Source organism: Amphibalanus amphitrite, unplaced genomic scaffold (assembly GCF_019059575.1).
Source record: "Amphibalanus amphitrite isolate SeventyFive unplaced genomic scaffold, NRLGWU_Aamphi_draft 000713F_arrow, whole genome shotgun sequence".
Taxonomy (NCBI): Eukaryota; Metazoa; Arthropoda; class Thecostraca; order Balanomorpha; family Balanidae; genus Amphibalanus; species Amphibalanus amphitrite.
Window position 1 is genome coordinate 278,500 of NW_024882207.1, and position 14,276 is coordinate 292,775.

Sequence of the window (14,276 nt, forward strand, 5' to 3'; positions counted from 1 at the left end):
CACATATTTGAAAGTTTGTGCTTGGAATATGGGAAGCCTAAGATGTTTAATGAAAAATAAATGCCAGAACCGTGTTCCTGGTCATCCAATCTATAAAGTCGGGCACAATTTAACTGGTTTTAACAACATTTTAGAAGGTGGGATAGTCCCTTTAAGTGTTCACTTATTACGCGCCCTGGGCCGGATCTCGACACATCAGCAAAAGGGGAGGCGTTGGAACGACCACGTATTAAATTCATATTTTGGCTCTGCGTAGCGACAAGCGCGGCAAGCCACGTTTGAAAGGTCAGACACGTAAAAATAATTGAGAAATTACTTTCAGATCGGTCAAAAGTCGGCATCAGAGTTCCACTTCTAAGTTCTAAGCACAGTTTTTTTTCTTCTTTGACGTTTTGGGGTAAATTAGCTTTTAACTCGTGACCAAAGCTAAAGCATTGTACAAGAAAACTAATTTGAAAGCCTTGCCTCAGGCCTAGGTCACGACTGGACCGGAAAGAAATGCTAGGCATTGTTTATCATTATAGTCGTTTCACATTCGGTGCCTATTGTTAAGGTAAATAAATCTATTATATACATATTGTCATGTATGACGTATGTGGCTTATCCATATCAAATGTTTTTCACATTATTGTCTGACTTACCATCTATTAGTGGGCTTTTATCAGATCACATTGCATCCTTTACACAATATCTTCAATAGAAGGTACGAATTGTTCCGGTTAGTTTCAATTTCCCAAATCCGACCGCATTGAAGTTCGTACTTAATAATGCTTGTGAACGTTTAGAGGGATTTTAGTAAGGATGATGAGCAGTTTCATTTTATACCATCGAGTGATGAGTGAAGAAGAAGCATACCCAAGACACCGAACTAATAAGAACTCGTACATAAATAGGGGAAACTGAAGAGAACTTATAGGTCATTATTTTTACATCAACTTTAAATGTTCATGAAAAATAGAATGTTTAAAATTTATGGAAATCGATTGCATTGGCTACTCATAAACCATTGGTTGTTACTTCTCTCTTTGATATTGTTCTTTTTTTCATGCTTTCTTATGCATTTTTCACGTGTTTATTCTCAATTTTGGGTGAGCTGGGAGGTGTGCCACTTCTCCTGCCCGACCCAGTTCTCCCCCGTCCCCACTCTCCTCTAGAAAGGTATAACTTGTACTGGAACGTGCCCTGTCTTCTCAACTGAAAGCTGTTTGCTAGCAAATCAGTTCCACTTTGCTAACAGTAACATCGCGCTCACTGCCCACTGGCGTTGCGATTGCTGAAGCCAAACACTCTCTGCTCACGAGTTGGCTACGTTTATTGTAACATACAAAACACGCATGGAAGAGATGGGAACAATGTACAAAAGCGGCACACGACAGACCTGCTCTACACTTACAACTCGCTAGAAAGAGCACAGTAACATCAGCTAAACACAACCGCTACCCACACAATACCTATGTACATACACCAAACATGAAGCTGGCGTGACTAGCGTCCGTTTGGACAGCGAAGGCTGCCAATGCTGCTGTCGTTATTTTTTTCTGGCAAATCTGGCCCCTCCGAGCGTCATCTCCGTTATCTTCCCTCGGTTTCTCAGACCCTTCGGCAATGTGAGACGATGTGCAATATTTGAAGCTCTGAGATCTGAAAGACAGCTGGCAAACTACTCGAGATCGGACCGTTTACAGTTGACGCAAATTGGTCGCACAACTCGCTACGAGGATTGTCCATTTATAACACGCAATTCCTGATAGTGAGCTAAGTTAGGTTTCCTAACGGCTCCGAGTGGTACAATGACTAGACTTTGACTGACAGATTCGTTCCATGACTAGATGACTCATCCAGGACGACTAGAGCGTTGACTAGCCCACACTGAAACGCGATCGACACACAGCAAACATCTAGGCAGACTGAGATCGGGACGAACCCGCAATGGGCGCCACACATCCAAACCGGATGAATCCAAGCGCTGGCCAGGATGAGTTTAGCCGCGGCTTTGGTTTGACAGCATTCATGGCAGAATGTGGTCGGCCCATCGCGAGTCTTCAGTCCTTTGTCCGCGACTACGAATGACTAGATTGGACTCGTCTTTCACCTGACCGTTTTCAGGTCTCTGGTGGTTACATAACATCAACAGATGTGCCCTGAACAAGCACTATTTACACATTAAATGTACACATCAATATTAACAAGTCAGGTAACGTTAATTGGAATAATTTGATGCAGAGAGCCAGATATAAATATATAAATGTTTGGACATCCGCGAAATGATCGGTCGGCAATTTGGTAATCTTTTGAGTGTGATTTAGAATGTTTCTCGATGTATGTAATAGTGGTTCAATGCCTACACATAACACACCTATGATTACACTAAACGTAATTCAAAATATGACACCTGCACAAATGCATGACTAGCATACGAAAGACAACGCAATTATATGAAAAACAAGTGGTAATTGTTGGGTAAATCGTACTCGAAACTGCATGTGATTCGCGTCAAATCACTTATTTACGCCATCGTCCCTTAGGTCATGATGTAGCTCTCTCAGATTGCACAGGAGACACAGCCGGTCTAGCTCAACTTAGTGAAACTTATCGTTACGTATATTTGGTATACTAGCCGCAAATAAGCACATAACGTTTAGATGAGAGCGACACTTCTACCCCACCCCGTGTAAGCTCCTGTGAAGGTCAAACATCTAACAACACGGTGACTGGATCGGCAGCTACCTGGTTCTAGCGGACTGGTGACCGATCCCGGAACTCCTCTGGTGCCACCGTCAGAAGGCCAGCGCCAGGCAGCGCTAGCGACATCTTTTGGTCAGCATACAGGCTCAGGTAGTCGAGACGTCCACCAGGCAGCGCCGCGCCGAGCCGCTCCGTCGCGTGCGACTCGATGTGCTTCTTGAGGGCGGCGGCGCGCTTGAAGGCCTTGCCGCAGAGGTAGCAGCGAAGCTGGGAGTCATCGGTGACCTCCTGAGCGGCGGCCGCCGCCCGCTCGGCCGTCCTCTCGGCCCGGGGCCGGTGCCAGCGCCGGTGCGAGGCCAGGTTGGCCGGACAGTTGAACACCTTGTCACACTCGGGACACCGGTACTCAACGTGTACGATGCGCGGGCACCGGTGCTGCGCCAGCGTGAACGCGTCCTCGTACACGGTGCGGCACAGCGTGCAGGCGTACTCGCCGATCCGGTTGGGGATTTTGGCCAGCTCTGATCTCGCTTGCTCGGTGACCTCGACGGTGTTGAGCGCCGGGTCGATGTCGCCGCTCACCGTCTCGCCCTCAGCTAGGTCGCGGATCAGCGTGCCAGAGATGGGCGAGCTCTTCTCCTCATCGAAGGTGAGCCGGCGCGTGGCGCGGTGTTTGCGCCGCCGCGCTGCGCCGGCCCCCTCGGCGCCGCTCGCCCGCTCCGGTGTGCTGGCGCCGGCCGGCGGGCATGACTTGGAGAGTGAGTGCGCGCGCGCCACGGCCGCCGGTGGCGCGGGCGGCGTGCGCGGCCGCTGCGGCGACAGGTAGGTGACGTGCTCTGCGCCGTGCTCATCCCTGCGGCGGACCAGGTAGCTGTAGCGGACGGGCGCCGGCGGCGGCGACTCGGGCCGCGGCAGGGTCAGGTTCAGCGGCTCCTCTTGTTCAGCCGGGTACTCCGCCACGCCGAACGGCTCCGGGTACGTCGCCTGGTACGCTGCCGAGTACGCCGCATGGTACGCGGCGTGGTACGCTGTGGGGTACGCTGCAGGGTACGGCAGGTAGGGTAGCGGCGGCCGGTCAAGCTCTGGCTCCGAGCTGAGGTCGCTCCGCTCCCCGTCGCTGTACGGTGTCGGGTCACGTCGGGTGAACAGGTCACGTGACATGTTGTCCAGCCAGTCTCGCAGCGAGGTGGTGTCTGTGAGCCGACACGTGACCGCCTGACCCAACTGAGCCTGATGACCCGGTGTGTCCACGAGCCAGGCGTGTATCTCTCTCTTGACTAGATGCTCCTTGGCTAGATGTTCCTTGACTAGACAGTACTCTTGAGATCTGCTTTGACTAGAGATCTTTATTGACTAGATATTTTCTTGACTAGATGAACTCATTGACTAGAGCTCCTCTCTGACTAGATATCTGCCTTGACTAGGAACCTTCTTCGACTAGAGATCTTCGTTGACTAGAACTCTTTCTTCTCTGACTAGAAAGGAGTCTTGACTAGATAACGTGCAATCGACGTTTCTTGACTAGAGTACGTCTTGACTAGATGTCTCACGAGATCAACTGTTTCGTGACAACAGCAGTTTGATTTCACTGCGTCAGGCGATGACTAGATTGAACGCATCTATGCAGCTATTCACAATATTTACATGACACACATCTTGAATGGATTGTGTGAGTTCAACTAATATTTTTAGCTTTGTTGTTTTGCTGTTTTTATACAAGTTTTTACCTTTTCGCGGATTTCTTGTTGACTAGATATTGAATCTTGTTCTTGACTAGACTCGTTCTCGTCTTGACTAGAGTTCGATGACCAGCTTCTCGTTCAGTTCGCCACCGTCGTCGCCTGCCACACTGAAGGTTTGTACTTGCTCCGTATTGCACATGCTGCACGTTGCCGTAGGGTCTGAGAGATGAGGAGTGCCGGGCGCCGGACCGCCGCCGGCGACTGACGCGGGCCGACTGACCAGCCGGGGGCCGCGGCGCCCCCTCGCACTCCCCGGCCGCTCCGCAGGCCCCGCCCCCACAGACGGCGGGCCGACCAATCACAGAGGGGTATCAGTTCCCACGGTAGGCGGGCGGCGGGTGGCGGCTGCGGGCTGCGCCTCCTCTCAAAAGTCGCAGGGGCTGCTAGTTTTGGATGCATCGCTGACTACTCCTCTTTTCCTCACACTTTAAGAGCGTTTTGACCTGTTAACTCTTGAACCGTTTTTAGATCAACACCAACTAATGCAAAGTAAACATAAATTACAGCCAGCTTTGCTGACACTTACCGATTTGTTACCAAAATGCTGAACCTGATATATGTTGGAGAATTATGCTCCAAACGTAAAAGAATCTTGCAAAAAAATGCGTGAAAGGCGCCATCAAAAAATGACTGATCATATTTCACATGAGGCCCGGTTGTGCCTTACAAGCATGACTATATATTTATCGCATCCTGCCTGTTTACTTTCCGGTTCAACATTATTTCCGTCAGCTGTTTATACCCGAGGTTCGTTGGTACGTTAAAGGGACCCTCCCACCTTAACATTAGATTTGAGTTGAGATAGCCAAAATGGGGTCCCTGGCTCACAATTACCGGTTTCGGCACTCACAACATCGAGAAATGCCTTAAATCGGAAATATTGAATTTCAAAATTGCAGCATTTTGATTCAGAGGGGCTAATGCTTAGGAATACCCCTCTGAATGTGTGACGTCAGCGCAGATATCTAACGATTTTTTAATGTTTGACTAAAACGTTTTGTAGCACGCGGTGGTATATGCTATTTGAGCGCAACATCTGCCGCAAACGCCGCACTTCTAAAATAAAGTCGCTAGAAACAGCGGAGATCCCAAAAAAGTAAACAAAAGTAAGAGTCTAATTTTGAGTCTAATATCTTGAAAACCGGTGAACATTTTTCGGTGAAATTTGGTAGATATTCGTTTTCGCTCTTTCTGAACCGAGCGACATCACTTTCATGCCAATTCATAAACTTTTTTGAAGGTGGGAGGGTCCCTTTAAGGCTAGCACATAACAGTACTTTTTAGGTGCCGACATTTTTCGTTAGCGAATTTAATTTACTCATGCAAATGCAATGAGGTTCCAATAATCATTTATCGTGGCATGTACCTAAGTAGCGCACTGTTCTTGACGAGACAACATGAAAGGTGAACTGATTTGAATGATTTTGAATCGTTTAATACGAAATTTGACCTTATTTTCAAACTTAAGCGGAACTAATTCCGCGTGTCAAAAATCAAACGAATAAGGCATATTGTCGGTGTCCGGTGAAGTCATTTTATGTATAATAAAAGAAAGTAACATTATCTAATGACAAAAAGTGTTCCTAACAAACGGGCCAGAAGTAAATTGAACATTCGGCTGATTATTGACTTTTTATTATATGTTTTATGGATAAACTATTACAGTTTCCTTAAAATACGGTCGTATCGGGGCCATGTTGATTCGCAAACGTATTTCCGCCGAACGTCAACGGTCTTCCCCTTTCCCAGTGAGCCATGTTTCTTGACGACGGCCTCGATGCGAGGGTCGAAAATTCGAAACGAAAACAATAAATGACTAGTAGCCGAAAAAAACGTACATCGAATGCAAGCCAAACATGAACGTAGTCTTTAATTTTTTTATGGGCTCATGTGGTCCGATTACGATATGTCATTGCGCAGTGCATCGTATCTGAAACGGGCTTAAGGTACCGTAAGGTGGGGCTTTTTGAAACAGTGGTCCTATTTGAGATAGCATGTAGTGGTTTAGTAAAATCGGTATAAAATGAAAGCCGTTTGATATTTGTTGTCATTTTTGCTCAGGCAATTCACTGTTCGATTCCACACTATACCTGAGCAAAAATGGAAATTGAATCCCAAATAGTTTTCATTTTATAGCAATTTTACCAAACCACTACTATACTCTCTCAAATAGCCCCACTACTGTCTCAAATAGTCCCACCTTACGGTAGGTCTTACGATATGTCTCGAATAAGACATTCAAGCTCAAAGTATGGAAGGTTACGCAAAGACACCGATAAAACTTGCTTATAGTTGGATCAACAACTGCTCCTGAGTTGACGACTTTGCCTTCACTTTTGAAATGTGTTTCAGCATTCATGATTGACCCAATAATACCTATGTTTTGAAGCCTTCTAAGTAAACATTATTGAGTGAATAATTTGAAGTCATAGCGATAAAAGCAATTGTTCCTTTGCCTTTCAGTAAGCCATCACTATTGAAAAGGAAAACGCGATTTGTACGCAATAACGGCATTGGTGGTTATAAGACAGCCGGATGCAATAAGATGTCTCCGTCGGTACCACAGTCAATCGAGAAAGTCGTGAACGCTAGACTAGATTTACGAAGCTACGGGTTCTCAAATTGTATTGAATAATATTTAATAAGAAGCCATTGCATCTGTCATTTTTTGCTTGACAGCGGAATTTCATTTTGCCGGTGTAATGCCTACCTGCTAAAGGGAACAATACGTGCCTAAAAAGCAGACGGACAATATAGATAATTATATTTCAAAAAGAACATATCCCACAACACCCCATTCCATCTCCAATATAAGATTCGTTGAATAGCCTCTCATTTCTGAAAGCAGACAGTTTCTTCTTAAAAATTCCAAACCTACCCTTCACTCTGTGGTGGGCGCCGTTTAATGCGGACGTTTGTAATGCGTGTTGCGTGACGTCCATTTATAACTCGTCTTTATATAAGTGCTTGCCAGTACTTGCATATCTTTTTCACTCGTGGCCATGTTTGCTGTTTAGCCAAAGCATTTCTGATGTTTAGGTACTCTTTCGAGGGCGCAGCTCTGCTTGAAAAGCAATTCAGGAACAAATAATAAATGCATAGAGAAGTAGGTTGAGAGGATAATTTGCTAGGCATGGACCAGTATCACACTTTACCTAAAGGGGTATGATTATGCTAATAACACAAAAAATTGTGCTTTCCAAGCTCAGGTGACTGCATAGAGCGACAATGCAGGGTAACTAAATGAAAGGCATGCAGCATCACCCACAGTCACAAGCAGCTTGCGTTTACGTAAATAATGGTCTGTTATTGTCGAGATTGGTTAGACAACCCTGGCTGATTGACCAAGTTGCGTTCCGTGTGGCCCACGCCCTTTCAAAGGACTTCCTCAATACCTCCCGTGCGATGGCGTCTGAACCGATCGCCCTTTTCCACCCCACAGAAGACGTCGGTACTGTCTGAGAACAGCTGGCCGTGATTTGGATTATGTCCCAGGTCATGACCTCTGAGCGCGTGTGTGCCAGACAGCAGGACGGTAAACAGTTCAGTTCAGCCGGCCGCGCCGCTACACGCACCCGTAATCGGACCAGATTCAATGCATCAATGGACATAAAGAGTGGCGCCCGCACGCGCGCTCAATGCCCTCGGGCGCTCAGCTGGCCGGCGCGTCCGCCGGCTGCGCACGTGCCACTCCACCTGTCCGGCGGACCAATGAGCGCTCGCCGCCGCCGGCCGGCGACCAATGAGCGGCCGCGCTGGCGCCATGTGGGGCCCGGCCGGGGGCCGGCGCGGACAGAGGGGGACGCCACGAGCGGCCCGCTGCCGCTCTGTCGGGCCGACAGGCGGGCGGCACAGATGTATGCACCATGATGTAATTCACAGACCACGGGCGGGGCGACGCAGCGGACTGGTTTGATGAGGGCCGACTCTGGGGCGGCACGTGCCGAGTGGGGACGCCGTGAGAACTAGCAGACGGGACCGGCCTCCTTCAGCTATTACGGGCCGGGAGCCAGGAAACACCTGTTCCAAGGTCTTGAGAAACTGGGGCAGGCCAAGAAATGAATGGAATACCCTCTTTCGACATGGATACAAACCAACGAAATAGCTATGTGGATAGATATGGCAATGAAGGAATGAAGCGAAACCCGGAAATGAAATTCTTTGTTTGACAGTTTCAAAATGCGTTAAACTGTTTGCCGGTTGATAATATATTTCGTAAATTATGCCTGCCCGATGGAAATTTTGAGTCATTTTCAACTTAAAACGGCTTTTATGCCTTTGGTAATCCGTTTCTTATGCGTTACGGGCCAAAGCCCACTGGAGCTCGGACATCGATGTCCTTGATGAATGTCAAGAGTTCCAAAAAACATTCGTTGTTGTTTAATGTTGAGCGTTTACGATGCAGCTATTGTGGTCAATTTATTTAGGCGGTGCTGCTGTCGCTCAACCGCCAGTGCAGTGGCCGGCGGTGGCCCGTTACGGTCTATCGCATAATGGTTTTGGTGAATAACTCCTGTATATATGATCCTAGAGCTTATTAGCTCGTTTCGTTTTGCATGTTTAATCTCGCAAACTCTAAGCAAGCAGCATTTGCCGCATAGCAAAAAAAAAAACGAATGTTATGAATAATAAGCGCTTCACAACAATCACGAAATTCAAGCACTGTTGACCGTATCAAACACTTGACCCTCTCTGAGGAATTGAGGAACCTATAGATCCATTGTATGCTAGTGTATAGAGACGAGCCTTGGCCCTTCTCCATCAGATGCATCATCACATGAAGCAAGTTGGCTGTGGAATGCAATGCATGTAATATGTTCAACTTGTCAAGCACACTCATTGCGATTTTACTTTTATCTACACACAGAAGTAATCGCTTGGAATGCTATGACTTTCGCTTTTCTCTAAACAGCACACTTATTTCGTCGTATTTAAAACACAGTATCATATGCAATCATTAAAAATCTATCCCTGTCACTCAATCACTCATTCATTCACACTCACTTACACTCACACGTACACACTCAATTAATCCAGCCCATCACTTCTCTCTCTCTCTCTCTTTCTCTCTCTCTCTCTTTCTCTCTCTCTCTCTCTCTCTCTCTCTCTCTCTCTCTCTCTCTCTCTCTCTCTCTCTCTCTCTCTCTCTCTCTCTCTCTCTCTCTCTCTCTCTCTCTCTCTCTCAATCCTCACTTATTGTGTATCATGCTCAAAACAGAGGGTACGTCACGTTACACTACGCTCAGCCACCCAAGCTGCTAGTCGAGTCGCTCCGCTCCTCCACGTTCACTCGGTGGGCACGTACTGTTTGCTCCACCACGTCGACTGGAAGCCGGGATCTCCGAAACCCTTCTCCTTCTGCACCTGATGGATCTCGGTGAGCAGCTCCTGGCTGACCCCTCCCAGCTTCAGGGCGTATTTGTAGGCCTGCTCAGCCAGTACGCGCTGTTCAGAGAGCAGACTGGCCAGGCTGATGTAGGCCCAGGTCTCGCCACATGTGCTGTCCAGGAGGTTGGCCTCCCTGAGCGCCTCCTCGGCCTCGCCGTAGTGACCGAGCCGGTAGCAGGCCTTGCCGAGCCACAGCCAGGAGAAGGGTGACGGTAGGGCGCGCACGGCCAACAGGAAGCTGCCGCGCGCGCGCACAAACTGGCACTCGCGGTAGTAGATCTCGCCGAGGAACATGTGCACCAGGTGGATGTCGTCGGGCTGCTGGCCCAGGTCGAGCAGCGTCTCGTAGCAGCGGCGCGCCGTCACTGAGTCGCCTGAGCAGTATTGGATGTGGCCCATCAGCGACCACAGCTTGGGGTCCTGGTAGTAGTATTTCTGCGCCTCCTGCACGATGTCATTGGCCGTGGAGAGGTCTCCCATCAGGTAGTTGAGCCTGGCAGCCGTGATGTAGTAGTCGGGGGACAGTTGGCGGTCTGAAGTCACCACCATCTTACTGACGGCGTGCTCGGCGAAGTTGTAGGCCTTGTGCTTGAGGAGGAACTGTGCCACTAGCAGGTAGAGCTTGTTGAGCAGGACGTGTGAGTTGGTCAGCTCGGCCCGAGCCGCCGCAGTCGACTCGCTCTCGCTGCCATTAGCCTCCTCCGCGCCTTCGCGTCTGTCCTCCGACTCTCGGCCGTCGGAACGATCGGAGCGGTTGGCCCCGCGGCCTGGACGGCAGCTGATGCTCCTGCTCGCCCGGCGGCCGCGACGGCGCCGTTTCTCCACCTCTTCTTCCTCGAGGCGGCCCTGCTCGCGCTGCACCAGGAGCAGATCGCAGTCCGGCGATCCGTCCCGCTCGGCAGCTTCCTTGGCCTCCTGTTCGGCGGCAGTGACACACAGCTCGAGTGCAGTGGGCTCTGCCGGCAGCGGGCAACACTCGAGCTCCATCAGGTACGAGTCGTGGTACTCCAGCAGGATGTCTACCTGATGGAAACGGATGGCGCGCACCAGCAGGCGCAGCGCCGACTTGTAGGCGATCTCGGCACCCACCACGTCGTTTGCCCTCTCCAGATGTATGCCGAGCACCGTCTGTGTGATGAAGCACTCTCGTCGGACGCAGGCGGCGTACTGCAAGCACATGGTGGCCTGCTCCGACTCTTGGCGAAGCGACGAGCAGATGCCGAGCAGAAGCAAACCTCTGGCACTGTTCGGGTTGTGGCTCAGCACGTCACGGAAGCAGCCCTCGGCGACGTCGATGTTGCCGACGCTGGAGCAGAACTCGCCGTACTCACACCAGTGGTCGGCGTTCTGTCTCTCCCGCGCCATCCTCTCCAGGTAGAACTGCTGGGCCTTCTTCTGCTTTCCCAGCTGCTGTGCCACCTCGGCGAAGGTGCGCAGCGCGGCGCAATCCACCACCGACGGTGCCACCAGTGGCTCCTCCTCAGTGTCCAGAAACTGGTTCAATGCCGCGTGCATCTCGGTGACAAGGTACACATACAGCTGAGATAGGAAGTCTTGGACTTCTTCCTGCGTTATGAAGCTAGTGTATTTGAGATACTTCTCTCGAACGACTTCCAAAATCGCTGGTTTTAGAGCCTCTTTGATGACGAAGTATTTTCCAGACGTGTTCATGTCGAAAGCAAAGCGCTGCCAGATTTCCTCGGCGTCCAAAGCATCTCCTCCTTCGGGAGCGGTATATTTGTGCTTGTTGAGGCGCAGTTCGTCCAGCAGATTCTTGCTCAGCTCTTTGATCTTCTTGTGGTATCGGCTCTCAGCCTCTGCGGCGCTCCGGGCCTCTCGAGGTAGGTCGTCTCTCTGAGGAATCAGAGACTGCACATTCTGCGCCAGCTGCTGAAGTGTGTGCCGCTTCACCAGCGGCGTCTTCAGTCGCATGTCCAGCACGAGGAACATGTCGCCGTCGGCAAACAGGTCGTCCTGCGGCGCCACCGGCATCTCAGGCAGCTGCAGACCTGACGGCAGCGGCGGCAGCTGCAGCCCCGGCTGCAGAGAGGCTCTCTTGTCCTTACCCTTCTCGCTGTCCTTACCCTCGTCCTTCGCTCTCTTGGGCTTCTCGTCTCTCTGTTCTCGGCGCTCCGACTTGTCCAGGTCGCTGCGCTTTCCGTTAACGGTGGAAGCAGCATCTTCAGCGCTGCCGCCGTTAGACATTTGCACGAAGAGGCTGCGCCGGCCGCCTGTGACCTCCTCGTACTTCGTCGGGTCCAGCGTCTGCACTCGGTAAGCGCCACGCAGTCGGCTCACCCCCGGATACAGCAGGTAGCTGAGGTTCACCATGGCCATGCCGAACTGCACGCTCACCAGGTCGTCCATCGTCTTTCTGCGCGCCTTGGCACCTGCCTGGGCGGTCTTCGACTTCTTCACCATTAGCTCTACGGGCAGAACTTTATGCCTGGATGCGTAGTTTTCGAATGTGCTTAACATTTTTCTTGTCAGCAGGATCCGTCTCTCGGTGTTAATTGTCACTCTCGCTCGGTCCCCGGACATCAGCTCATAGTTGACGTCATCACCTCGGAAGTCTCCGGAGCTGTCGTTGTCCTCTTCGGAGTGTTTGTGAAAGCTCTGTGTGCTGGCCGGTATGAAGTCCTCGTCTGTCATCCCACCCGTGCGTCCGTACCAGTAGTGATTGCGCCACAGCGAGCTGGTCTCTTGATACAGGGATTTATCATAGCGCATAACCTCGTCCGGCTGATCGATCGGCAGGAAGAAGGCGGTGATGTAGTCGTGGCAGTCCCAGCACTCCTGAAGTCGCTCCGGCAGCCCGTAGTAGCTGTCCAGGGTGATTGTCAGCATGTTCAGCTCCTCCAAGACGTTCGGTGGGATCAGCGGCGCGCTGGTTTGGAACAGCACGGACACCTCGGGAGACCTCAGGATCCTTCTCTCCGCCTCGGGCAGCATGTGATCGGACGGGTAGAACGCGTAGAACTGCTCCGGTGGTGGAGCCTGAAACAACAGTGGCAGCGGGTCGATGGTCACCACGCCGACCTTGTTAAAGCTAGGGCTCTTCTTCTTCTTGGACTCCTTCAGCGACGACTCCATCAGGAGTATGATGATGGGCGTGTTGGCCAGCTGGTTCCAGTCGGTCACGTCCTGCTCCAGGCTGATGGTGGCCGTGAAGTCGATCTCGGCGCCGCCCTCGCCGTCGCCAGTTACCTTGTTCGACTCGCCAATGGTGTTTCCGTCGCCGTACTCACAGCGTAGCACGCACGGCTGCAGCGGCTCGCCGCGAGAGTTTCTCCAATTTCTCCCATGTTTTATAACCACTGACAGCTCAACCTTTTCCTTTCTTGGAGTTCCGTTGTCCATGTTGTGCCCGTCTTCCGCTGTTGAAAATTACGTATTCAAGTTGAAAGTTATTTGGTCAAACGGACCATCGTGTGCGCTCTCAAACGAGATGAGGCTGGACCACAGAAAGTCTACTAAAAATATCTGAATGAATGGTAGTCACCATATGAACTTAGCCCTCTTTTTACAACGAAGCCTACCTATAGCAAATATGTTATATGTTATATAGCATTTAGTTCCCTTGAATATGCCGAACTAAGCGTTTGATCTTGGTTTGATCAGTTCAGGCGTAAGTTTCAACATAGAGATCTTATAATATAGAGATGCCCACACAATGTTAAAACACTCAATTTCGTGTCGTTTCTTGGGCGTTTTTTAAGTAACTTTTTTGAGCGCAGGTAGCTCGTGAGGCTCTTAAACACAGACTGCTTCGGGAAGAAAGTAAAAACATAGATTGATGACATCATGCAGATATATTGGACGAGTGTACCTGTATCCGAAGGTTGGGACTTTTCAATTAAGAACAATCACTATTCTTTAGAATTGTGATTTTCTATTGAAAATCCCAACCTGAGCTACCTCTCTAGGGGGGTGTTTAGCGTTTCTGCCGCGATTTTGGTCATCTTGATAGGGAAGAAAACGGCACGGTAGAATTTTTTGCCATTTTCAGCGTTTGGTCCCGTGTGGGGGAGCTACCGGCTGGCATCGGTCGCTTGAAATATAATTAACCCGTTTTGGGGTAATCGGCACGTGCATTTTCCCATAGGGTTAACATGGGGGAAAATTGGAAATTCGATTTGCGAAAAATTTCGTCAATTATATTTGCTGATATTTTTAGGATTGGATCTCGGCCAGGCACCTCACCTTTTGATGTTAGTTATTTAAAAATCATAGGGTACAGTTTCGGGTAATCGGGACGGATAGTTACCCCATGTTGAGCCTATGGCAATTTTGAAAAATTATTTTCAAATCGATTTTGCATAAAATTTCCACGTTAGATTTTGAAAAAGTTCCAATATGTTGTGCACCGGGGTGTTGGCTACCACGTGGTATGGGTCAGATATGGGGCGATTGAAAAGCACGTGCCACGTGCAAACGTGTTTGATGGGGTAACCTCCGGGA

General features: G+C 49.9%; 2 protein-coding genes across 2 annotated transcripts; both read right to left on the reverse strand.

The window, feature by feature from the left end:
• Nucleotides 1–1,294: 1,294 nt before the first annotated feature.
• Nucleotides 1,295–4,638, reverse strand: LOC122365075 (insulinoma-associated protein 1-like). The gene has a single exon (XM_043335984.1). The coding sequence runs from the start codon at nt 3,844–3,846 to the stop codon at nt 2,734–2,736; it is 1,113 nt and encodes a 370-aa protein (XP_043191919.1). The 5' UTR covers nt 3,847–4,638; the 3' UTR covers nt 1,295–2,733.
• Nucleotides 4,639–9,219: 4,581 nt separating this feature from the next.
• Nucleotides 9,220–13,505, reverse strand: LOC122365074 (cilia- and flagella-associated protein 70-like). The gene has a single exon (XM_043335983.1). The coding sequence runs from the start codon at nt 13,173–13,175 to the stop codon at nt 9,714–9,716; it is 3,462 nt and encodes a 1,153-aa protein (XP_043191918.1). The 5' UTR covers nt 13,176–13,505; the 3' UTR covers nt 9,220–9,713.
• Between the last annotated feature and the right edge of the window lie 771 nt (nt 13,506–14,276).

Excerpts from the sequence above, each read along its gene's own strand:
- LOC122365075 (XM_043335984.1), bottom strand. The coding sequence starts at position 3,846 with ATGTCACGTGACCTGTTCACCCGACGTGACCCGACACCGTACAGCGAC.
- LOC122365074 (XM_043335983.1), bottom strand. The coding sequence starts at position 13,175 with ATGGACAACGGAACTCCAAGAAAGGAAAAGGTTGAGCTGTCAGTGGTT.